At 42.7% G+C, this 24,526-nt stretch overlaps 1 protein-coding gene across 1 annotated transcript; it reads right to left on the bottom strand.

Moving 5' to 3' along the window:
• Positions 1-1,824: 1,824 nt before the first annotated feature.
• Positions 1,825-2,793, bottom strand: LOC127137591 (uncharacterized). Its single transcript, XM_051064043.1, has one exon. It carries the CDS (start codon positions 2,791-2,793, stop codon positions 1,825-1,827), a length of 969 nt encoding a protein of 322 aa, XP_050920000.1.
• Between the last annotated feature and the right edge of the window lie 21,733 nt (positions 2,794-24,526).

Genomic DNA, 24,526 nt, shown 5'->3' with positions numbered 1-24,526 from the left:
TCAAATTCTTCAGTATAAATGTTTTACATGATGAATAGGCCTTGTTTGAACATGAATGGGATGTCTCAGATCATTTCCCACACCTCAAAGCCTTCAATTGACTGTTCAGTTGATTATATGGTCCTCAGATGACTTGAAATTGCCTGATGAACTTGGGCTTCAACCACTTGGGAAATTTTGATTCAAAATGAACCTCTAGCTCATATAAGCTCTTATGATGATCAAATAGTCCTTATCTCAAGGAGAAACCTCATCTCTTGTACCATGGGTTCACCTGATGTGCTTGACCTGTTGATTGCTTAAGCTGCAAGTAACAAAGGTTAATGACATATTTTTGGTGCTTTTGATTAGTAAACAAATGAGAAAAGCAATGATATATAATGCAAACAATGCCTGGTGATCAAGAACCACTCTCAAAGGGATCCCACCCAAAGGGAAAGGAAGGCAAGATGCTTAAAGATCCTTGAGGCTATGAAATGTAATGATATGATGCCATGAGGGATCTTAGGGACAAAATTGGGGTCTTACAGATAGGCCAATAGAGGCCAGATTATAGGATCTTTGCGTAGGTCTTGGACATACTTGCGTTCCCTCCATAAGGTGCAGTGTGACAATGGGTTATAATGTTGTTTATCTCTTCTTTAGGGACGCATCAATGAAAAATACCATCGAAGCCTCCCTTGAATAGGAGGGCTCATCCCAATAATAGTGTTTTAGGTCATGGAAAAACTTTTTATTTTGTTGGTAAGTTAATTCAGGTGGAAGCACTCGGGCCACTAGATAGTTGACAAAGTCAGCATACCAAGGGATTTTGGATTGAGCATATGCGGCTTCCATGATTTCTTTATTTTCAGTTTCAGGGTTTCCTTTTTTACAAGGATCATCTTTTTGAGAGCATTCAAATATGTCATTTTCTAAGTGGGCAATAAGTCGGTCATACGCGAAGTCATCATTGAAGGGCACTTAGTCAGCTTTTACATTATCGAGTCTAGAGAGGCGATCCGCTACAATGTTCTCAGTTCCTTTCTTTTCTTTGATTTCTAAATCAAACTCTTTTAGCAATAGAATACATCTTAACAACCTTGGCTTAGCATCCTTTTTACTTAATAAGTACTTAATAGCGATGTGGTCAGTATAGATAATTATTTTAACTCCCACTAGGTAAGAGCATAATTTATATAATGCAAACGTTGCAACTAAGAGTTCCTTTTCTATGTTGGTATAATTCATTTGCACCTCATCCAAGGTTTTACTAGCATAATAAATGACGTGAAGCTTCTTATCTTTATGTTGTCCCAAGACGGCACCGACGGCGAAATCACTTACATCACACATTGTTTCAAAGGGTTCATTCCAATCTGGAGGTTGTATAATGGTTGCAGAGATCAAAGCTTGTTTGAGCATTCAAAATGCTTCTAAGCATTTGTCATCGAAGATGAATTCAACGCCTTTCATCAACAGACCAGTTAAGGGTTTAGTTATTTTAGAGAAATCCTTGATGAAACAAAGGTAAAAACTGGCATGACCTAAGAAACTTTGTATTTATCCAACGGTTTTGGGAGGTTGAAGGTTTTCTATTACTTCTAACTTTACCTTATCAACTTCAATCCCCTTGTCTGACACTATGTGTCCAAGTACGATTCCCTCTTGAACCATGAAGTGGAATTTCTCCTAGTTGAGAACAAGATTAACCTTTACACACCTTTCTAGTACCATTTCCAAGTTCACAAGACATACTTCAAAACCTTGCCCGTAAATTGAGAAGTCATCCATAAACACTTCCATGATGTTATCTATAAAATCTGCAAAGATCGCCATCATGTATCATTGAAATGTTGCGGGAGCGTTACATAATCCGAATGACATTCGTTGATAGGCGAATGTGCCATAAGGACATGTGAAAATGGTCTTCTCTTGGTCATCAGGGTGAATTGGGATTTGGAAAAATCCTGAGTAGCCATCTAAATAAAATAAATGAGAATGCCTAGCCAATCGTTCAAGCATCTGGTCAATGAAGAGTAAAGGGAAATGATCTTTTTGGGTGGATTTGTTCAATTTTCTATAATCTATGCACATTCTCCACCCAGTCTCAACACGCTTTGCTACAACTTCGCCTTTGTCATTCTTGACTAATATAACACCTCCTTTTTTAGGTAAACCATGTACTGGGCTGACCCATTTACTGTCGAATATTGGGTATATAATTCCTTCCTCTAGTAGCTTTAGTACCTCCCTCTTTACTACATCATTCATAAAAGGGTTTATTCTCCTCTGGTGTTCTCTGGAGGTTTTTGAGTCTTCCTCTAGCATAATTCTATGCATGCACGCACAGGGGCTGATCCCTTTGAGATTAGAGAAGTTATATCCTAGGGTTATGGGGTACTTCCTTAAAACATCCAATAACTGCTCAGTTTCTTTTTTACCTAAGTCTCCGTTGACTATTATCGGTAGTTCAAGCTCTTTATCTAAGAATTCATACCTTAGGTTTTTGGGAATCGTCTTAAGTTCTACATAAGGTTTCTTTGGGCAAGGCATATGATTGGGAGTTAGTGTGAGGCATTCCCTCAAATTGTCATCCACATATGGCCTACGCCATTCGTCATCTTCTAATATAGGAGGTGCCAGAACTTTTAGGACTTTAGTATCCTTAGGTGGTTCCATCTCCATTTCCTTTATACATTCGTCGATGATGTCTATGAAACAACTGGTTTCACCTATAGCAGGTTCCTTCAGAAATATTGAAAGAATGAATTTGGTTTTCTCCTCACCGACCTCGAAGGTTAGTTTCCTCATTTCACATAAATAATGGCACTAACAGTGGCCAAAAAGGGTCTTCCTAATATTAATGTTGAAATCTTCCTTTATGTCCATTATTATGAAATCTGTTGGATTGTAAAATTGACCAATTCGTATGTGAATGTTTTCTAGCATACCCATAGGGAATTTAACAGAGTGGTCAGCTAGTTGGAGATACATTTTCGTGGGTCTTAGTTCGCCTAATTTGAGTTTTTCCCATATCAAAAGGGGCATTAAACTGACACTAGCTCCTAAGTCACAAAGGGCTTTGTCTATGACAAATTTTGCGATTACACAAGGTATAGAAAAACTACCTGGGTCTTTTAACTTAGGAGTTACTAAACACCACCCACTACTCACTAATTAGCATGAAAGACTTCAACCTTGCCACACATTCCTTTATATCTTTTTATGAATATGACATAGTACGGGGACACTAAGTCGTCACTTCCATTTTCTAGTATGAGGATGTATGAAACATTTATAAGTAAAGAGATACATAATTAACCAAGGCAACTTATGCGACATCAAGTACTTTGATATGTTCCACGCTCTACAACTGGCTGAGAAGAATCTAATATCGTGTGCCAATATGGTTTACAAGAGACTAACCTTACATCATACTTTGGATGTTATACGATAGGCTTCGATCTAGGGGGTGAATAAATCACTAGTTAAAAACAAAAAAAAAACTGTTTTGAAAAGTTTATGGCAAGCGAAAGTAACCCGGATCGAATCATCTAACCAAACCTCTATCGAAAAGCTCAAATATGCGTAATTGTAATCAAGATATGAAAATGAACACCAATTGATCGAAGACTTGTAATCACTACCAATTGAATGCTTATGCTACAAGTATAGTTTATTCCCAATGATAAATCACCAAAAAAAACTATTGAGACAAATGATCAAATACCTTGTGTGCAATCGATTTTGTTTGGAAATATGTGTGGTTTTGTTGATCTTAAAATACAATCACAATCTAAAGGATTGTGATCAACTCAACAAAACGTCTTTCAAAAGGTTTATATAAAATTCTATTCAAATGTATTGATCGCACGATCGATGAATTCAAAAATTTGCAAGTGAAAAATAAAAGAGAGAGAGAGGGAGAGAGAGAGATGGAGAGAGAGAGAGAGAGAGAGAGAGAGTACACAAGGATTTGTTTAGGAAGTTTTCTAATCGACCTTGCTATGGGTACGTTGTCGCAACCTGAAAAATACAGTGTGCGAAAAAACAATCGGCGAAAGAAAATGACAGAAGAGTCGCCACTGTGCATTATTTATCCCAAAGGAGGGAAAGGAAACGCTCGAAGTAAACCTGAAAAGAGGAAAGGAAAAGACAAGGTCTCGCAACCAAATCTTGGGTTCGGGAGTCGGTTATGCGAAGGGAAGGTATTAGCACCCCTACGCATCCGTAGTACTCTACGGGATCCACTTTTGTAGTTCTTGTCTAAAGGGTGTTGTAACACCTCAAAATTTGCCCTCCTCTCTTGGGACTAGCTAATCATATTGCATATCGTTTTTAGGACATTAGGCATTGCATATTGCATATCATGTGGTTACATTGTGCAAGTCATTCTCCCAAGTCTTGATCAGAAGATAGGAGGTCATGTGCAAGTTAGGGTTTCATTGGACTGGTCATTAATCATCTGAGGATGTGGAGGTCCAAATTAGGGTTTCATGATTCTCAAGGGGATTGGTCTTCATCTTGATTGAAATGATTCATCATCATCATCATGGTTTGTCATCATCAAGTGTTGAAGCATATTCCTTGAGATTAGGGTTTTGACCACTGGTCAACCCTAATCAATAACATTGGGCCAATCAGGGCATAGTAAGGAGATGAGGTTTATGATGGATATGAGGATCATTCCATGATTTTATTGAGCTTATTGAGGCTAGGGTTTCATCCTTGGGCCATTTCATCAGAGGATTGGGGCTCAGATTGATCAGTGCATGGCCAAATTCATCTATCAGTTGAAAAGTCAACTATGGTCAACTGTGCTTGATTTTAGGGATTTGGAGGTGGGAGAGAGTTGGATACACTTCATTCATGTTGGAACAAGTTTCATTTGACATTTCAAACATCAAGAATGAAGAAAATAAAGTCAGACAAAAAATTGCCAAAAATAGAAAGTGACTTGTAATGGAAGTTTCCAAAAATGGAAAGTTTTTCACCACAAAATTACATGTCCAAAAAGGCTTCAAATGAAAATTTGTTCAACATGAAAGTTGTAGATCTTGGTCTCACCTTTCCAAAAAGTCCAAGAACTTGAAATTCCCATGTATGGTTGACAAGTTATGGTCCATTCAATTTCAAAAAAGACCTATAATCAAAGTGGCATAACTTCCACATGGAGTGTCCAAAATGGATGATCTTTTTATGAGAAAACTCCATTTCATATGTACTTTCATGGTGCATAATCAAAATTCATCAAAAATGGTCAATGCAAAAGGTCAATTTTCAAGTGTACTAATTAAATCCAAGGGCAAAATGGTCCATCTTTCAAAATACTTGGAATTTTGGCATGGGACTTTTTGCAACACATCACATATGTCATTTAGAGTGTGTTTGAACCAAAGTTGGACAGAAAAATCAGCTTCATAAGAAATGGCATATTGGACCAAGGCTTAAAAATGCAATTGTCACTAATCACATGGTTTCTTGCTAATTGAGATTAGCAAAGTGATTAAGGCCTTGGTATTTAATCCTAATTGTAACTGAATTGCAAATCAGAAACACAATTCTCAAGAACCTAACCAACTTTCCCTCCATTTTCTCCAAAATTCATCAATCTTCATCAAACTTTTTTTGATCAAAACTCCACGAATTCTCCATCAATTTGCATAATTCCTTTTGGTTCGTGTTCTACAAGGCAAGATCTCCATCTGTTTCATCAAGCCATTGCCATAACCTTGCTGAATCTCGACTGTTCATGTGATGCTTATCAATGGTGATTCAAGAATCCTTGCTGCTGGATCGTGTTTGAGCTGAGATAACTTCTCCATTCAACTTCCTATACCTCGTGCTCCATCTGTTTTGGATAATCGTGCGCAAAAGCTTCAAGAATCATCACTGCCATCTCCAAGGTACCAAAAATCGAATCTCACTATTCTTTGAATTGAGATATGCGTTTTGTAGTGTGTTCAATGTAGATCAACATGCTAGGCTTAGTTTTTGATTTGGTGAACTATAGAGAAAGTTATCATGATTTGAAAGTTTGGAGTCACTTCTTTTTTTGGTCGATCTGTGAGTCGTGGTAGGAATTAGGTTACATGAGTTACATATTTGGAATCTACATGTTCATGCGGTTCTTTTGGTTATCCATTTGTTGATTTTGGTGGAAATTCGTGGATCTTGATTTTCTGCATTTTCTGGATTTGTTGTGATGAAGAACACGAATATAAGCTTGTTTGATCCATAATTGCCTTGGCTTTGGTTCAAAACGTGTTTCCCGCGCCTGTAAGCCAATGATAACGCGCCATATAATCTAAGCCATACGACGCCGTTTTGGTGAATTTCCTCAGAATTGCAAAAATGCCACTGCATCATTAAATTAGATAATTATTTCATTTCTTTTTTCTTTTCTTATTTCATTTTGTTATGTGAACTTAGAAAATTAATAACTCACTCAAAATTCATCCAAATTTTTTGTGCCAGGCTCATGAGGATGTGTAGAATTTTATGATGATTTTTGTGGATTTTTTGCATGTATAGAAAAATAATTGGCTTAGGGTTTGTTGAATATGTCACATTTTTGTATGCTTTGCCAAAACCATCATGAAATGCTCATGCTTCCAAAGAAATGAATGGAAATTTTTGTGCTTGTTCTGGACATCTTGATGGTGATTTTTATGTAGAGTTTGTAATTTTTGGATACTTGGTGAAGGAGATATGATTTTTTGAATTGAGGTGTGACAATTTGTGTCACACCAAGCTAGGTCAACTTCATGATTTTATTTAAAATACTTAGGGATGTTGATTTGAGCTGAAATTTTGTGTGGATGAACATTGGTATGTCAAGATTACATGTGATTTTTTCTGGAATTTTTGATATCATTTTCTAATTGATTGTGATTTTCTTTTCTGTTGGCTCATTTTGTTAGTTTGTGTGACATATGTTTGTATTTTGTTTGTGAAATTCCCATTGTGTATTGGATGAAGATGAAATTTAACATGTGGATTGTAGACACATTATAGGACATTGTGGTTTTGATCCCATTCATTTCTAATATGTTGTCACTGTTTTATGAATTATTGAAGTGGATGCTTGTTTGGATGTCTTGAATTGGCTTGTATAATTGTGTCTGGATTTCTTGATTTTCATTGCCCTACTTTCCTTTGTCCAATTGAGCTGAAAATTGACATGCTATACATTGAATGTGTCCTGTTTAGGTGTGAATTTTTGGGGAATTAACTGAATTGTTTTGGTATGCTTTTGATTGAAGTCATTCTGTTTGGACTTTTGGTGTTGCAAATGACCTAGTTTGTGATAAATTGTGCATGAAATGATAATGGTAAATGATATGAGCATGGGACCAATTGCATTTGCTTTTGAATTGTTTGAATATGATTTTGGTTGAATTTCACTTGCTGTTTAGAATTTTTTATCCCATTTGGACCCTAGGCTTGGCCTAGTGGTCTAGTTTCTCACATTTGGTTTGGATTTTCAGGATGAAAGGCAAAAGGCTTAAGGAGATAAATGCAAATTGCAAGTTGAATTTGTTTGATGTTGTCCACTAACATTATTTTGTTTTGTAGGGTTTGATGCTTGAGCTTGAGCTCATGGCTTGCATTTATGTGCATTAGTCTGTACAGATTAACATTTGCTGTTTATTGTTGGTTTGTCTGAGTACTGATGATACTTGATTGATTTCAGGTACATTAAGTTGCTTACAGTTCCTTGAGAACTTGTGCTTGCTGTTGCTTGGTTGTATAAACCAATTGAGGTAGAATTTCTATTCTCCATGTAGTCTGGAAGACCTGGCCTGTTACCTGGCCAGGCACCTGTCTGAAGCCCTCCTTAAGAGGCGATGATTGTGATTGTTTATTTTTGTCCCAAGCAGATAAAGACCTTGATTAAGGCAATTGGTGGATCAAAGAGATACGCAATCTATCTCCCACTATTCTGTTGAGTCGTCCCTCTGCTCACACAACTGGTGTTGATGCATTGGGACATTAACCCAAGATCAGTTGTGTCAGAGTCTTTGAGCGTAGAAGGGTTCCCACTTTCTGAACCCACGCTCCTTTGTCTGAAGCTCTCCCTGGCCAGGGATAAGAGCTGTGAAGTCTAATCTTCACTCACCTTTCATCAGCTTCACCTTAGCCCCGTAATGGCAAGGTTAAGAGCTAAAGCTACCTCTGTACAGATGACTTGCTTCGGCAGTCAAACCCTTTGTTTGAGCCTCACTTGACTGGTTATAGTGTGTGCTATGTGAATATATGTTTGCTTTGATTTGTTTATGCTTGTATGCTTGTTTTTCCTGGTTAGGATTAGCTTGCTGTTGTGCAAGTAGGATAGAAACCTGAACATAGGGCAATGATGCATGATAACACTAGGCTCGAGTCCAGCTCCCTGGTAGTGTGTCTTCCCTTTGTATCTGGTTGGCATTTCTTTCCCTTTCAGGGGAACTACATCGCCCTGATCCTTGTTCCAGACGAGGTATGTAGGCAGGAGACTGTGCGAGGTCTCTCCGGGCAAACTTTTTTTTTCTTTTGTGTGTGTGCTTGACAGTTATAGGCTCGAGTTCCCGACTCCTTATTAACTTGTTTGGTTGTCGTGTGCTTGGAAGCTGATGTAAGTCCATCGAGTGGCGTTCGGGTTCCAGTGTTCTTGTGTGTTTTGGTTCGGATGCCGATGTAAGTCCAGTGATTGGCGATCGGGCTCCTCGTTTGCCTTTTTGTGTGTGTTTTGGTTCGGATGCTGATGTAAGTCCAGTGATTGGCATTCAGGCTCCATGTTTGCCTGTGTGTTTGTTTGCTTGTTTGGCGTGCGTGAGCCGAACTACGGCAGCTCTGATTCTCGTTCCAGACGAGATACGTAGGCATAGGATGCGATATCCTATCGAACTCGTTCCTCTTAACCCCCACCTGTGTTGTCTTCGGTGAGTGTGTGTGTGATGTTTTAGCAACCTTTTCTTTTCTTAGAGCGTGGATCCCGTCGAGTACGACGGACGTGAGGGGTGCTAATACCTTCCCCTCGCGTAACCGACTCCCGTACCCTTTCTCTTTGGTCGCGAGACCATGTCTTTCCAGGTTTCTCTGAGCGTTTCCTTTCCCTATCTTGGGATAAATAACGCGCAGTGGCGGCTCTGTTTGTGTTTTTGTTTTAGCTCGCCAGTTGTTTTTTCGCGGATGCGACAGCTGGCGACTCTGCTGGGGACTTAGGATGTTGACCTGTGCTGGTCCATCTTCCCTAAGCGAGTCTCTCCTAGCGTTTTAGGATAGTTTAGGTTGCTTGTGATGCTTGATGTATTGCATTTATTATTCTAACCAGTGTATATATTTGCATAAATATTTGCATGCATCATATTATCATGTTGCCGTCCTCTGTGCAGGTGGTTCCTCTGTTTTGGGGTGGGTGTTCTGAGTGGGGCTAAAACCCAGGCCCGAGTATACACCTAGGATTAGCGTGGTCTCACGTCGCTCACATGCCGGTTGGGCACATTGTTGCGACGTGACATACCACAAGCCGGACGAGGTTCATCTGAGAAGTGCACTTCTTCAGTGGGGTTTTCCACTTTGGTTGGGTTATCTCTTTTGGACTATTGACTCTGGTGACCGATTATTTCCCGGATCTTTGGTTTAGACGATCTCAGGAGAGCTACAATGGCACACCCGAAAGGGCAAACCCATTGAGTATCTCTGCCCGATTGTCGAGACTATTATCCGCCTTAGGATGACCTGATTAGAATTTACCTGTGAGAGGAGGGTTGATTCTTTCAGATGCATGTTCAGATGCATTGCTCAGATGGTGACTTTTGCTCCGTGGATTAGAGTCATATTTATAAGTCGGATTTATGGCCATTTATTGCTGAAACGCCGGAGTGCTGTCCGAGTTATTTATCAGTGGGGATCCGTTTATTTCAGGATTCCCCGGGCCAATTCAGAGATTGTTGGTAGTCAGCTCAGAGACTGATGATGATGATGATGTATCTTGTGTTTATTTCGGAACCCGTAGGTCGGATTGGTGGTTACTTGTTCCCTCAGATGGTTATGATCAGTTCAGAGACCAGGTTTCAGTGCAGACGATCAGACGGCTTGGAGGATGGCAATGCATTGCATTCATTCATCAGCATCATTACATCTTGCATTTACCTGCATCTAACACATGTTTACCCATATGCAGGGACCCTTTTGATCGAGATCCTGGTTGAGAGACTTTCTGCTCAGATATGAGAAGACCCGGTTTGAAGGATGATGTTGCCTACAGTTTCTTCGACCCAGAGATCAGTGTGCTGAAGGGTATGATAGCTTTGATTGCACCCGACCATGTGGGGTTGTTTCGTGAGACGTATGGGGGGATTCTGAAGATGGTTTTCAGACTCACTGACAGAGACAGAAGTGCCATTCATACTCTTCTCCAGTTCTATGATCCTAGCTTGAGGTGTTTTGTCTTCCCAGATTACTTACTCGGGTCGTTGATGGAGGATTATGCTGATATTTTGGGCCTTCAGATCAGAGATCAGGTTCCTTTCTATGCTACTAAGGAAGAACCCGATATTGGAGGGATTTCCCGTGCTCTTTATTTGAGTCCGGAGATGGTGAAGGGTAATCTGAAAGAGAAGGGGAAGTCTCCTGGTTTTCATCTGAGTTTCCTGGAGGCTAAGGCTAAGGAGCATGCGGAATTGGGTAACTGGAAAGTTGTCTGTGCTTTGATTGCTGCGGGCATTTATGGGATTATTCTGTTTCCTAACCAGAAGAACTTCGTGGATATTAATGCCATTCGCTTGTTTGTTCGAGGAAATCCTATTCCCACCTTGATTGGAGATGTCTATTACTCGGTCCATAACCGGAACGAGAAGAGGCGTGGGGGATTGATTCGATGTTGCGCTCAGTTGTTATACAAGTGGTTTATGGGTTATTTGCCTTCCAAGGGTGCTTTTGTTCTTATGGGCCAGAATGTTAATTGGGCGACCAAGCTGATGGGTTTGAGGGCCAAAGACATAGATTGGACTCACCGTAGTGGGGTGGGACAAGATTTTATCTGCAGCTGTAGGGGTTTTCCCAATGTACCGCTTATAGGAGTTCAGGGTTGCATTAATTATAACCCGACACTTCTTAAGAGGCAGATGGGATTTGCTATGGAGCTCCCTCCGTACAAGAGTGAGGTTCAGGAATCTGTGTACTTCCCAGTTGAGGGCAATCCGGCCAGGGTGAAGCAGGTAGCTGAGGCATGGCGCAACATTCAGAGGAAAGGCAAGGTTTCTTGGGGTAGAGCTAATAACAAATCTTTTCCTCCGTTCGATGACTGGCTCAGTAAGAGAGTGGAGCTTACTTGTCTACCGTTTCCTATGGTCGATCCTTGGTATCCGTTGATTGAGGAGACTCCTTCTACTGTTAGTATGGACGAGTTCTTAGAGATGAAGCGGGAACGAGATCAGTTGCTCGCAGAGAAGACGGAATTGGAGATGAGTGTTGCTCGGGTTCAGAGGGTTAACCAGGAGATCAGAGTGAGGGTGGAAGATCAAGACAAGCGGCATGCCCTGGAAGCAAAGCGTTTTGAGATGGATACTGCTTACTATGGGAAGGTCAGTCAGGCCTTGGCATCTTCAGCAAAGGAGCATGACATCACCAAAGAGAGATTGGCTAGAGCTTCAAAGGTCATTGAAGATGAGAAGAGAAGGCAAATCTTGGTGAGAGATCAGAGGGATGACCGAGTCCGAGTACTCATTGCTGAATGGGAGGCAAAGCTGAAGGTTAAGGAGTCAGAGAATCTGAAGATCATTGCTGAGAGGGATCATTACGTTGCTGAGAGAGACCATTACTTCAGGCAGATGAAGATTCATCAGAAAGAAGTGGGGAGATTGCAGCAGGAGAACACCGAGCTCAGGTTCGCCGTAGAGTTCGCGAAGATGGAAGATGAGATAGGGCCATCTGTGGGACCCTCATCCAGCTAGATCTTTCATTTGTTGCAGATTACCGTCAGGCTTGTTGACGGAATCTACTTGCTTGTATTTCTTTCCTGATTCTGGAGGATTGTATTCGAATTTTATCTGGTTTGATGTATGACTATGGCACGGTTTGTGCACTGTTTGTTATGTGATGGTGATTTTTCATTCAGTGATTGATCTTCAAGCTTTATTTGCTTTACCGTATGCACTCACACAAGCACACACATGGTTGGGGGTGTCATGCTCAATCACATATCTCCGATCTGCATGATGGAATCAAATGCTGCATATCAAAATATTGCTGCCGGATTATTATTTGTCTCGATGATGCCAGGATCGAGAGACCAAGTGTCTTTCATATGGATAGACACTGCATCCATGCATAATCATAATAACCTGTGTTTTATTTTGCAGGTGTCTGTTGCTAACGTGCTTGATTGTTTCAGGAATCATTGCTCGTGCTCGCAGAACTGTACCTTTGCACTCAACCCGACCTCACAGATATTTCACCAGGCGCAACACTCCCAGGCTGATGGATCTTCCCAATACAGACATCCTCGAGCTAAAAGACAAAATGAATGAGCTGATCAACATTATGCAAGGCTTTGTAGTTGGTCAGAAAGCTCTAGCAGACAAAGTTGAGAAGCTCGAGCGGGCTTCTGCAGCAAATAGCGGTGTAAACCTGGATGGTGTCTCCAACCAGGGGCTGGGGTCTAGAGATGGCGGTAAGAGGACAACTGTTGGTGTTGTGAACAATGCTGCTGGTTTTGGTGCTGGTGGTCAACCTGGGCCCGGTCTGGGGCAGAATATGAAGGACGGTCTGTTGCCTCCATTCTACGGGTTTGATGAGGACAGAGAGGAAGACAGGGAAGCAGACCAGTTTTCAATGCATAATGAGCCCTTGGGTCAATATGGGGTCCAGCCTCAAAGCAAGGAGATTCAGCTGTTGGCTAAGAAGATTAAAGTGCTGGAAAGTTATGCCACTCCTGGGGTGGTCAACATGTCGAATATGGGGCTTGTTGAGGGGATTGTGATCCCACAGAAGTTTAAAGCGCCCACGTTTGACCGTTACAATGGAAGTTCTTGTCCTGAGACGCATTTGCAGGATTTTGTCCGCAAGATCTCGGCATACACCATGGATCAAAAGCTGTGGATGTACTTCTTCCAGGACAGCCTGTCCGGAGGCTCCTTGGAATGGTACACCAAGCTAAAGTCCTCAGATATTAAAAACTGGCAGGATCTTGGGGACGCGTTCTTCAAGCAATATCAGTTCAACGCCGACATGGCTCCGAGTCGTACCCAGCTGCAGGGTATGTCTCAAAAGAATAATGAAGGGTTTAAGGAATATGCCCAACGGTGGAGAGAGTTGGCTGCCAGAGTGCAACCTCCTCTTGTTGACAGAGAGATGTCGGATCTTTTCATGGGGACCCTGCAGGGGGCATTTGCTGAAAGAATGGTTGGTTGTCCGGTGACCAACTTTTCTGATATTGTCGTGGCGGGGGAAAGAATAGAGAGCTGGTTGAAGCTTGGGAAGATTCAGGGTACTGCATCTTCTTCGTCGTCTGGGTCGAAGAAGCCGTTTGGTAATAACGGTCAGAGGAAGAAGGAGGGTGACACAAGCGCTGTGTATGCTCAACGAGGACCCAGTAGGGATCGTTACTTTCAGCACACTGCTGCGGTAACCATTCCTGCTGAACAACAACAGCAACCGCAACAGCAACAGCAGCAACAACAGCAAAGGCAACCCTTCCAGCAGAGGCCTCAGAGGGCCGGGTATCAGGTCAGGGGGAGAGCAGTGGACAGACAATTTGATAGGCCTCCGGTGACTTATTCCTTCCTGTTCAAGAAGCTGATGGACTTGGGGCTTGTGCAGACAAGGACTCTGGCACCTTTGAGACCCGATCAAAGGCCAGCCAGCTATGATGAGAACGCAAAATGCGAATTCCATTCGGGTGCTCCCGGATATAATATTGAGAACTGTAAAGCTTTTAAGCACACAGTTCAAGACCTGGTGGATTCTAAGGCTATCAACTTTGCACCATCTCCCAACGTCAATGCTAATCCCATGCCTGCGCATGGTCAGAGGGGGGTGAATGCTATTTTTGAAGAGAGTAGAGTTGGGTTGTCTGATGTTGATCAACTAAGGACTCCTTTGGCCGAGGTCAAGGGGCTGTTGTTGAAGAATGGGGTCTATCCGGGCTGTGAAGATGATTGTGCTGAGTGCACTAATTCTGTTAATGGGTGCGAACTTCTGAGGAAGACTGTCCAGGGTCTGATGGACAATGGGGATATTGTGATTGAAAAGAAGGCTGATAAGGGGAAGATGGAAGTCTCCACCATAACAATCTACTTTGATCCGGTGGATTTGTCTAATCTTGCTGAAGCGGCTCCAGTTACCATCACGGTACCTGGACCCATTCCGTATGACAAAGATGATGCCGTGCCGTGGCACTATGGTGGGGAGGTGTACTGTAATGGTGAAAAGATGGAGGAACAGACTGCTAGTGAAACCACCGTTTCAAAGGTGGATAATGCCGGTACCAATGGTTTCACTCGCAGTGGAAGACTGTTTGCACCGGGTGCCCTGAGGGGTGGAGAAGGAGAAAAAGAGAAAAAAGAAAAGGCCGAGGCTTTAGCTAGGGCAAAAGGAAAAGCTGTGGTGAATAATAGTACTCCTGTGGTGACACCGGCGCCTGCAGGGTCGGATGAAAAACTTGATGATGATGCTGAAGAATTCTTGAGAATCATCAAGAAGTCTGAGTACAAATTGGTTGACCATCTGCAGCAGACTCCGTCCAAAATTTCGATTTTATCATTGCTGTTGAGCTCTGAGGGGCATAGGGAGGCTTTACTGAAAATTCTGAAGAAAGCCTATGTTCCTCAAGAGATCACCATTAACCAGTTGGAGATAGTGGTGTCTAACGTGCATGCCAGCCATGGGCTGGGTTTCACTGACATGGATTTGACGGTGGATGGAAGGAATCACAACAGGGCACTACACATTGCTATGGAATGTAAAGGGGCCGTGCTTTCGCATGTGCTGGTTGATACCGGCTCCTTTTTGAATGTGTTGCCGAAGAAGGCTTTGGCTAAGCTGAATTGCGATGGGCTGATTTTGACTCCTACAGATTTGATAGTGCGGGCTTTCGATGGGTCAAAGCGGGCCGTGTTTGGAGAGGTTGAGCTGCCAGTGAAGATTGGACCAGAGGTGTTCAAGTCGACATTCTATGTCATGGATATTCAGCCGGCATACAGTTGCCTGTTGGGTCGTCCGTGGATTCATGCTGCTGGGGCAGTAACATCGACTTTACACCAGAAATTGAAGTACATCTGGGAAGGCCAAGTCGTCACTGTTTGTGGAGAAGAGGACATCTTTGTCATCCATCTGTCCTCGTTCAAATTTGTTGAGATGGACGGCGAAATATGGGAGACGCCTAGTCAAGCCTTTGAAACCGTTAAGGTGGAGAATGCTCTGTTTGCCAAAGAGGAGGAGAAACCGTCCATATCTTCATATAAACAGGCCGCTGAGGTGGTGAAAAGTGGAAAGGCTCCTGGTTGGGGCAGAATGATGGAGGTCCCTGCAAAGAAAGACCGCTTTGGAGTGGGGTACCAGCCGGGCCGAGGCTCAGGACAGGGCAGAGGACGTCGTGCGTCAGTAACATTCACAAGTGTCGGGATGCTGGATCCGGATCACATCTGCATGATGGGTGATGATGCTGATAGCGACTGTGACATGGACCGGTGGATAAAGTCGTGCGCACCAGGGATGGGAATCCAGAACTGGAAGGCTGAAGAGATCATCCGGATCACTCTGCTGGAAGAGTAATATTTTTCCTGTTTTCAGTTTTATATGCATGAAAGCCTTATGTGTTGCCCGACACGTAATGGTTCATTGTAAGGGCCACCTCATGTCATAATTTGCAAATTCGCATCATTAATAAAAGGATGTTTTTCAGTCAAAAAGCGGTGTTCCCTGTTTTTCATTTATTTTTGCAGTTTAAAAATAAAAACAAAATAAAAATGGCAATGTTTTCATTTTGCTTTTTTATTTTGTCTCACACCGGTTCTAAAGCAATGCATGAATCAACATTCATGCAGATGCGATTCTTTTCCGGATCTCGTTGATAACAATCCTGTTACACCCTTGTATGACTTCGACAATCCAATCTATCTTGCTGAAGAAGAAGAAGATGAAGAAGATTGCGAGCTGCCAGGGGAATTAGCCAGGTTGTTGAAACAAGAGGAGAAGGTGATTCAGCCGCACGAAGAGCCGATTGAGGTTGTGAATCTGGGTACCGACGAGGTCAAGAAAGAGGTGAAAATCGGGGCTGCTTTGGAGGAAAGTGTCAAGAGCAGGTTGGTAGTGTTGTTGAAAGAGTATGTCGACATCTTTGCTTGGTCTTATCAAGATATGCCAGGGTTGGATACCGATATTGTTGTGCACAAGCTACCATTGAGAGCCGATTGTCCTCCAGTGAAGCAGAAGTTGCGCAAAACTCGACCTGACATGGCGATGAAGATCAAAGAGGAAGTGCAGAAGCAGTGGGATGCTTGTTTCCTTGCTGTCACTAATTATCCGCCATGGGTTACGAATATTGTGCCAGTCCCGAAGAAAGATGGGAAGGTGAGAATGTGTGTGGACTACCGAGATCTGAATAGGGCTAGTCCGAAAGATGATTTCCCATTACCTCACATTGATGTGTTGGTAGATAATACAGCTCAATTCTCGGTGTTTTCCTTCATGGATGGCTTTTCTGGCTATAATCAAATCAAAATGTCGCCAGATGATATGGAGAAAACAACGTTCATCACATCGTGGGGCACTTTTTGTTACAAGGTGATGCCATTTGGTCTCAAGAATGCCGGTGCTACTTATCAGAGGGCCATGGTGACTTTGTTTCATGATATGATTCATCATGAAATTGAATGCTATGTTGATGACATGATAGCAAAGTCCCAAACAGAAGAGGGGCATTTGGTAGATCTGGCCAAGTTGTTCGACCGGCTGAGACAGTTCAGACTGAGGTTGAATCCGAACAAGTGCACGTTCGGAGTGCGGTCCGGTAAATTGCTGGGGTTCATTGTAAGCGAGAAAGGAATCGAGGTTGATCCTGCAAAAGTAAAAGCGATAAGAGAAATGCCTGAACCGAGAACAGAGAAGGAGGTCCGTGGTTTCTTAGGTAGATTGAACTACATTTCACGGTTCATATCTCATCTAACAGCCACGTGCGAACCAATATTCAAGTTGTTGAAAAAAGATCAAACGGTCAGGTGGAATGATGATTTCCAAGCGGCGTTTGAAAGAATAAAAGAGTATTTGCAGGAGCCTCCGATTCTGATGCCTCCTATGGAGGGAAGACCGTTAATTCTGTACTTGACGGTCCTCGAGGGGTCTATGGGGTGTGTATTGGGGCAGCATGACGAGTCTGGTCGAAAAGAGCATGCCATATACTACCTTAGCAAAAAGTTTACCGACTGTGAAACAAGATATTCACTGCTCGAGAAAACTTGCTGTGCTTTGGTCTGGGCTGCTCGCCGACTAAGGCAGTACATGCTGGTTCATACCACTTTGTTGATTTCCAAGATGGATCCATTCAAGTACATTTTTGAGAAGCCAGCATTGACCGGACGGGCTGCGAGGTGGCAAATGATTTTGACTGAATACGATATACAATATACTTCTCAGAAAGCAATCAAGGGGAGTGTATTGTCTGATTACCTCGCCCAGCAACCTATTGATGATTATCAACCGATGAAGTTTGAATTCCCTGATGAGGACATCATGTTTCTCAAATCGAAAGATTTCGAGGAACCAATCCCGGAAGAGGGGCCTGACCCTGAATCCGAATGGATTCTGATGTTTGATGGGGCCGTTAACGTAAATGGAAGCGGTGTTGGTGCTGTTTTGGTTACGCCGAAAGGATCCCACATTCCTTTTTCTGCCCGGCTAACATTTGAGTGCACCAACAACGTGGCTGAATATGAAGCTTGTATATTGGGGATTGAGGAGGCGATTGATTTGAGGATCAAGAACCTTGTCATATATGGAGATTCAGCTCTGGTCGTGAATCAGGTTAACGGGAAATGGTATACGCATCAATCTCATTTAGTTCCGTATCGGGATTATACGAGGAGATTGTTGACGTTTTTCACCAAGGTGAAGATGCGTCATGTGCCCAGAGAGGAGAATCCTTTGGCAGATGCTTTGGCTACACTGGCTGCCTTGATTAAGGTGCAGTGGTGGAATCAGTTCCCCAGTGTTGAAGTAGGTCGTCTGGATAGACCGACTTATGTGTTTGCTGTTGATACAGCGCCTGATGATGAGAAGCCGTGGTATTACGATATCAAGCGCTATCTTGAGACTCAAGAGTATCCTGAGGGAGCATCTAAGAAGGACCGAAAGACTCTGCGGAGGTTGGCCATGGTGTTCTATCTGAATAAGGATGGGGTTCTGTACAAGAGAAATTTTGATTGGGTCTTGCTCAGATGTGTTGATGATAAAGAAGCAAGCCAATTGATGAAAGAGGTTCATGAAGGTTCGTTCGGTACCCATGCCAGTGGGAATGCAATGGTAAAGAAGCTGCTGAGGGCAGGTTATTATTGGATGACAATGGAGGCCCAATGTTTTAATTTTGTGCAGAAGTGTCATAAATGCCAGATTTATGCTGATAAGGTGCACGTGCCTCCAAATCCGTTGAGCTTAATGTCGTCTCCATGGCCGTTTGCTATGTGGGGCATTGATATGATTGGAAAGATAGAGCCTACGGCTTCGAATGGGCACAGATTCATATTAGTAGCTATTGATTACTTCACCAAGTGGGTTGAAGCAGCCTCTTATACGAATGTGACGAAGCAGGTCGTCGCCAGGTTTCTCAAGAGAGACATCATTTGCAGATATGGGATTCCCGAGAGAATCATTACTGATAATGGTTCTAACTTGAATAATAAGATGATGGCAGAGCTGTGCCGGGAATTCAAGATTGAGCATCACAATTCTTCTCCCTATCGTCCGAAGATGAATGGGGCGGTTGAGGCAGCCAACAAGAATATAAAGAAGATTATGCAGAAAATGGTGGTAACCTATAAAGACTGGCATGAGATGTTGCCGTTTGCATTGCATGGGTATCGAACGTCGGTACGTACATCTACTGGGGCAACTCCTTTCTCATTGGTATATGGGATGGAAGCTGTATTACCGGTTGAGGTTCAGATTCCCTCTTTGAGAGTCCTGATGGACGTAAAATTGCAAGAGGCTGAATGGGTAAGGACCAGGTATGAAGAGTTGAGCCTGATTGAAGAAAAGAGGCTGGAGGCCATCTGTCATGGGCAGTTATACCAGCAGAGGATGAAACGGGCTTTTGACAAAAAGGTACGACCTCGGGTATATCACGTAGGTGATATGGTGCTGAAAAGGATCCTTCCTCCTCAAAACGATCGAAGGGGCAAATGGACACCGAATTATGAAGGTCCGTTCGTGGTTAAGAAGGTTTTCTCTGGTGGAGCCTTGTTGTTGACGACCATGGATGGCGAGGATTTTCCATCCCCTGTGAATGCGGACGCAGTTAAAAAATACTTCGTATAATTGACCCGCTGGATGAAAAGAATAAAATAGTCCAGGCAAAAATGGGCATCCCGGCGAACAGAAAACAGAAAGAAAGGTTCGGGCAAAAATTAGGGATAAAATAGAAAAATGTACACCCGGCAAGTCGAAAACCTGGAAAGGCGACTTGGGCAAAAAAGGGTATCCCGGTGGGCTGAAAACCCGAAAGGGCGGTCCAGGCAAAAGAGGGATTGAAACGAACAACTGCGTCCAACATGATTGTTTGCGCCTTGGTTAAAGCCTCATGGATAATACCCGGTAGGGATCAATCAGAATCGTCTTGTTCAGAAGGCAGAAAGCACGGGGAGTCTGAGGACATATGGGGTGTAACCGAGTTGGAACTCGATGAGATCACGGGTTTCACATTGCCATTAGGATAGATTTTTCCTTTTGTGCAATTACCTCTTTTCAGGAGTTACTTCCTTTGTATTGCTCAGTTTTGAGCCACACCAAATTCAGTCAAATAATTTTGTTTTTGTTTTTCATTACCGCTTTGATTGCAAAAACATCCGATTATTTTGATAAAGAATCTTGCATTTTAAGACATACGGGTCCCTTCCAGTGCATGTTTATAAGATTGAAAGCTTGAAATCTTATTCGGAAGGTTGAGTGACCCAAGTGTTGAAATCTTGGCACGCCTGGGGCACGGTTTTATCTAATGATCTGTTTTGCAGGAACTGTTAGATATTTTTCACTCACTTGCAAGTTGTGATGTGGAGGCTGTTGACAAAAACAAATCCCCATGGAGTTCGCTCAGGAACGAATGAATATGAAGGAATGACGAAGAGACGTTGAGACGTACGACGATCCTTGGAATTAATCAAGAAGACTCTTCAAAATCGGAAGATTGGAAAGTCTGTAAAATTCCCCGCAGAGTCTGATCAGGAACGAATGAATATGAAGGGACGACGAGGGACGTCCGACGACCTTTGGAATTAATCAAGAAGACTCTTCAAAGTCGGAAGATTGAAAAGTATGTATAAATCCCAGGAGTACGCTTCCCGTCGAGCGCGGAGCGATTGGGAGTACAAGATGATGGAGCAGAAAAGGTCCAGACAAGTCTGGAAATTCTCAAAAGTGGAAAGCTGATACGAGATTGGGAGGTGGATACCGTGGTCCGACGAGTCGACAGGTGTTCTGTACCAACTTTTCTCATTTCCCCAGCGAGGTCCCCAAGCAGAATTAGAGGACCATTTCCCCAGCAGATCCAAGGTCTGTGGGTTCCCTAGCCGAGTCAGGATGGTTATCCCAGGCAGGTTTAAACGAGGTTTCCTCAGCAGCCAGGCCCGAAGGTTGCTATTCCCCGAGTGGAGCGGGTTTCAATGAAATATATCTCCCGCAGTGTTCATACTACCAGTGGATTGGACGAGTTTCCGTAGCAGACTGGTATCTGCATCCCCAGCTGAGTTGATTCTACATATGGATTGCATGGGTTGTCCCCAGCGGAGTAGCATTCGCTTCCCCAGCCGGGTCGGGATGGTTATCCCCAACAGGTGTCAAATTGATGTTTCCCCAGGCGCCAGGCCTGAAGGTGGCTGTTTCCCCAGCAGGGCTATCTGAGGGCATCTCCCCAGTGAAGTTACCAGGTAGCTGTGAGGGTTTCTCAAAGCAGAGTCGGGATTGATATCCCCAGCAAACCAAAGACTGTTGTATCCCTACAGAGCGTTGGTGGTTGTATCCCCACAGGGTGCAAAGGAGGTTCTTCCCCAGCAAGGGTTACCTTTCCCCAGCAGCAGTGCAATTCCCCAGCAGGGTGGAATCGGAGTATTGACGAGTTCCTCAGCAGAGTGTCTCGAGCTCCCCAGAAGAGTCCCTTGAGAGGGACGCCTTTTATACATTCATCATGTAAAAATAGCATAGCATGTTGCATAGAAAAATAATAAATCGCGTAGCATTTCCATGATTATGGAGCATTACGCAGAAAAATCAATCATGCATCATATTGCAAGCATAAGCTAGTCTCGGACCGTGGTTACTGGTTGAGAGGTGGTGGTGCCAGAAAGCGAAGGTGTTGCTCTGAGGAGTTTAGCATCATGATTTCATCAAGGTGTTCCCTAGTAGTGCGATACTGGAGGAGGTCTTTTCCGTCGGACAGAGATGGAAATATTCCGCGATCAGCGCAATTCAAGCCGTGGTTACCGCTTGGAGTTTTGGTTTCGCCGGATGGTGGAGATGTTACTCTGAGGAGTTCAGCATCATGACGTCAGATCAGCAATGTTCCCCAGTAGTGCGATATTGGAGGAAATTTTTCTATCGAGCAGAGATGGAAATAACATCAAAGGACGTTACGCGATCAGCGCGATTCCGGGGTTCAATCGGAGAAGAGGAAATGTTGCGACATTTTCTGGAGATCGGGGTTCAAACAGAGAAAAGGAAGTGTTGAGGCATTTTCTGGGGTTCAAATAGAGATTGGAGTTGAAGATTGTATCCGGGATGAGGTCCTTAGGATTATCTTCTGTTCATGTGTCACCTTAGACTTTGGCTGAGGCCAACGGAGGTCGTTATGGGTGTCTTCTGAGGAAGAATTACACATGTTACCTTCCTTTTGTGAAGGTGTACCCTCTGATATGTCGCCCTCAGAGTGGTGTTTGGTGTTATTTCCGGCGTTGCCAGCGGAATTATCACAAGAGATTGGAGATCGGGGTTCAAACGGATAAAAGGAAATGTTGAGGCATTTTCTGGAGACGGGGTTCAAATGGAGAAAGGGAGATGTTGCGGCATTTTCTGGAGAATGGGGTTCACATTGGCGATCACAAGTTATCGTCAGGCGACTGGGGTTCAAACTGGAGAATGGGGTTCATTATTTTGGCAAACAGGAGAACGGGGTTCAAATGCAGTGATCCGAGGATCATTTGCGCGAAAGAAAATTGCGGGGTTCAAGAAAATGAAAAAGGATAAAAATTTCGGGGTTCAAGAAAAAGCAAAAAAGAAGAAGAAATAATAATCCCGAGCGGATGTGGCGTTCATGCCACGGTTATCCCTGTGTTACCATTTATTTTGGTATCCAGGTCGACGTTCTGTTTCGGTGATCAGGCCGACTTTTCCGTTCCCGACGGATTTCTTGTTTCAAGATTGTGTTCTTCGCCGACTCTGACAGGCGTTGTTAATTATTTTCCCATCAGAGTGCAAATTGTTCGTCTGTTCTTGGTATTCAATCACTCTTCATCCTGATCATCTGAAAGCCGAGGCTGTTCATATCGACAGGTTCACTGTGGATTGAATAGGGGCAGCTGTAACACCTCAAAATTTGCCCTCCTTTCTTGGGACTAGCTAATCATATTGCATATCGTTTTTAGGACATTAGGCATTGCATATTGCATATCATGTGGTTACATTGTGCAAGTCATTCTCCCAAGTCTTGATCAGAAGATAGGAGGTCATGTGCAAGTTAGGGTTTCATTGGACTGGTCATTAATCATCTGAGGATGTGGAGGTCCAAATTAGGGTTTCATGATTCTCAAGGGGATTGGTCTTCATCTTGATTGAAATGATTCATCATCATCATCATGGTTTGTCATCATCAAGTGTTGAAGCATATTCCTTGAGATTAGGGTTTTGACCACTGGTCAACCCTAATCAATAGCATTGGGCCAATCAGGGCATAGTAAGGAGATGAGGTTTATGATGGATATGAGGATCATTCCATGATTTTATTGAGCTTATTGAGGCTAGGGTTTCATCCTTGGGCCATTTCATCAGAGGATTGGGGCTCAGATTGATCAGTGCATGGCCAAATTCATCTATCAGTTGAAAAGTCAACTATGGTCAACTGTGCTTGATTTTAGGGATTTGGAGGTGGGAGAGAGTTGGATACACTTCATTCATGTTGGAACAAGTTTCATTTGACATTTCAAACATCAAGAATGAAGAAAATAAAGTCAGACAAAAAATTGCCAAAAATAGAAAGTGACTTGTAATGGAAGTTTCCAAAAATGGAACGTTTTTCACCACAAAATTACATGTCCAAAAAGGCTTCAAATGAAAATTTGTTCAACATGAAAGTTGTAGATCTTGGTCTCACCTTTCCAAAAAGTCCAAGAACTTGAAATTCCCATGTATGGTTGACAAGTTATGGTCCATTCAATTTCAAAAAAGACCTATAATCAAAGTGGCATAACTTCCACATGGAGTGTCCAAAATGGATGATCTTTTTATGAGAAAACTCCATTTCATATGTACTTTCATGGTGCATAATCAAAATTCATCAAAAATGGTCAATGCAAAAGGTCAATTTTCAAGTGTACTAATTAAATCCAAGGGCAAAATGGTCCATCTTTCAAAATACTTGGAATTTTGGCATGGGACTTTTTGCAACACATCACATATGTCATTTAGAGTGTGTTTGAACCAAAGTTGGACAGAAAAATCAGCTTCATAAGAAATGGCATATTGGACCAAGGCTTAAAAATGCAATTGTCACTAATCACATGGTTTCTTGCTAATTGAGATTAGCAAAGTGATTAAGGCCTTGGTATTTAATCCTAATTGTAACTGAATTGCAAATCAGAAACACAATTCTCAAGAACCTAACCAACTTTCCCTCCATTTTCTCCAAAATTCATCAATCTTCATCAAACTTTTTTTGATCAAAACTCCACGAATTCTCCATCAATTTGCATAATTCCTTTTGGTTCGTGTTCTACAAGGCAAGATCTCCATCTGTTTCATCAAGCCATTGCCATAACCTTGCTGAATCTCGACTGTTCATGTGATGCTTATCAATGGTGATTCAAGAATCCTTGCTGCTGGATCGTGTTTGAGCTGAGATAACTTCTCCATTCAACTTCCTATACCTCGTGCTCCATCTGTTTTGGATAATCGTGCGCAAAAGCTTCAAGAATCATCACTGCCATCTCCAAGGTACCAAAAATCGAATCTCACTATTCTTTGAATTGAGATATGCGTTTTGTAGTGTGTTCAATGTAGATCAACATGCTAGGCTTAGTTTTTGATTTGGTGAACTATAGAGAAAGTTATCATGATTTGAAAGTTTGGAGTCACTTCTTTTTTTGGT

This window comes from Lathyrus oleraceus, chromosome 4 (genome assembly GCF_024323335.1).
Source record: "Lathyrus oleraceus cultivar Zhongwan6 chromosome 4, CAAS_Psat_ZW6_1.0, whole genome shotgun sequence".
NCBI classification, from domain to species: domain Eukaryota; kingdom Viridiplantae; phylum Streptophyta; class Magnoliopsida; order Fabales; family Fabaceae; genus Lathyrus; species Lathyrus oleraceus.
Note: the sequence above shows the minus strand (reverse complement) of the source record. Positions and strands in the feature narration are given on the sequence as shown.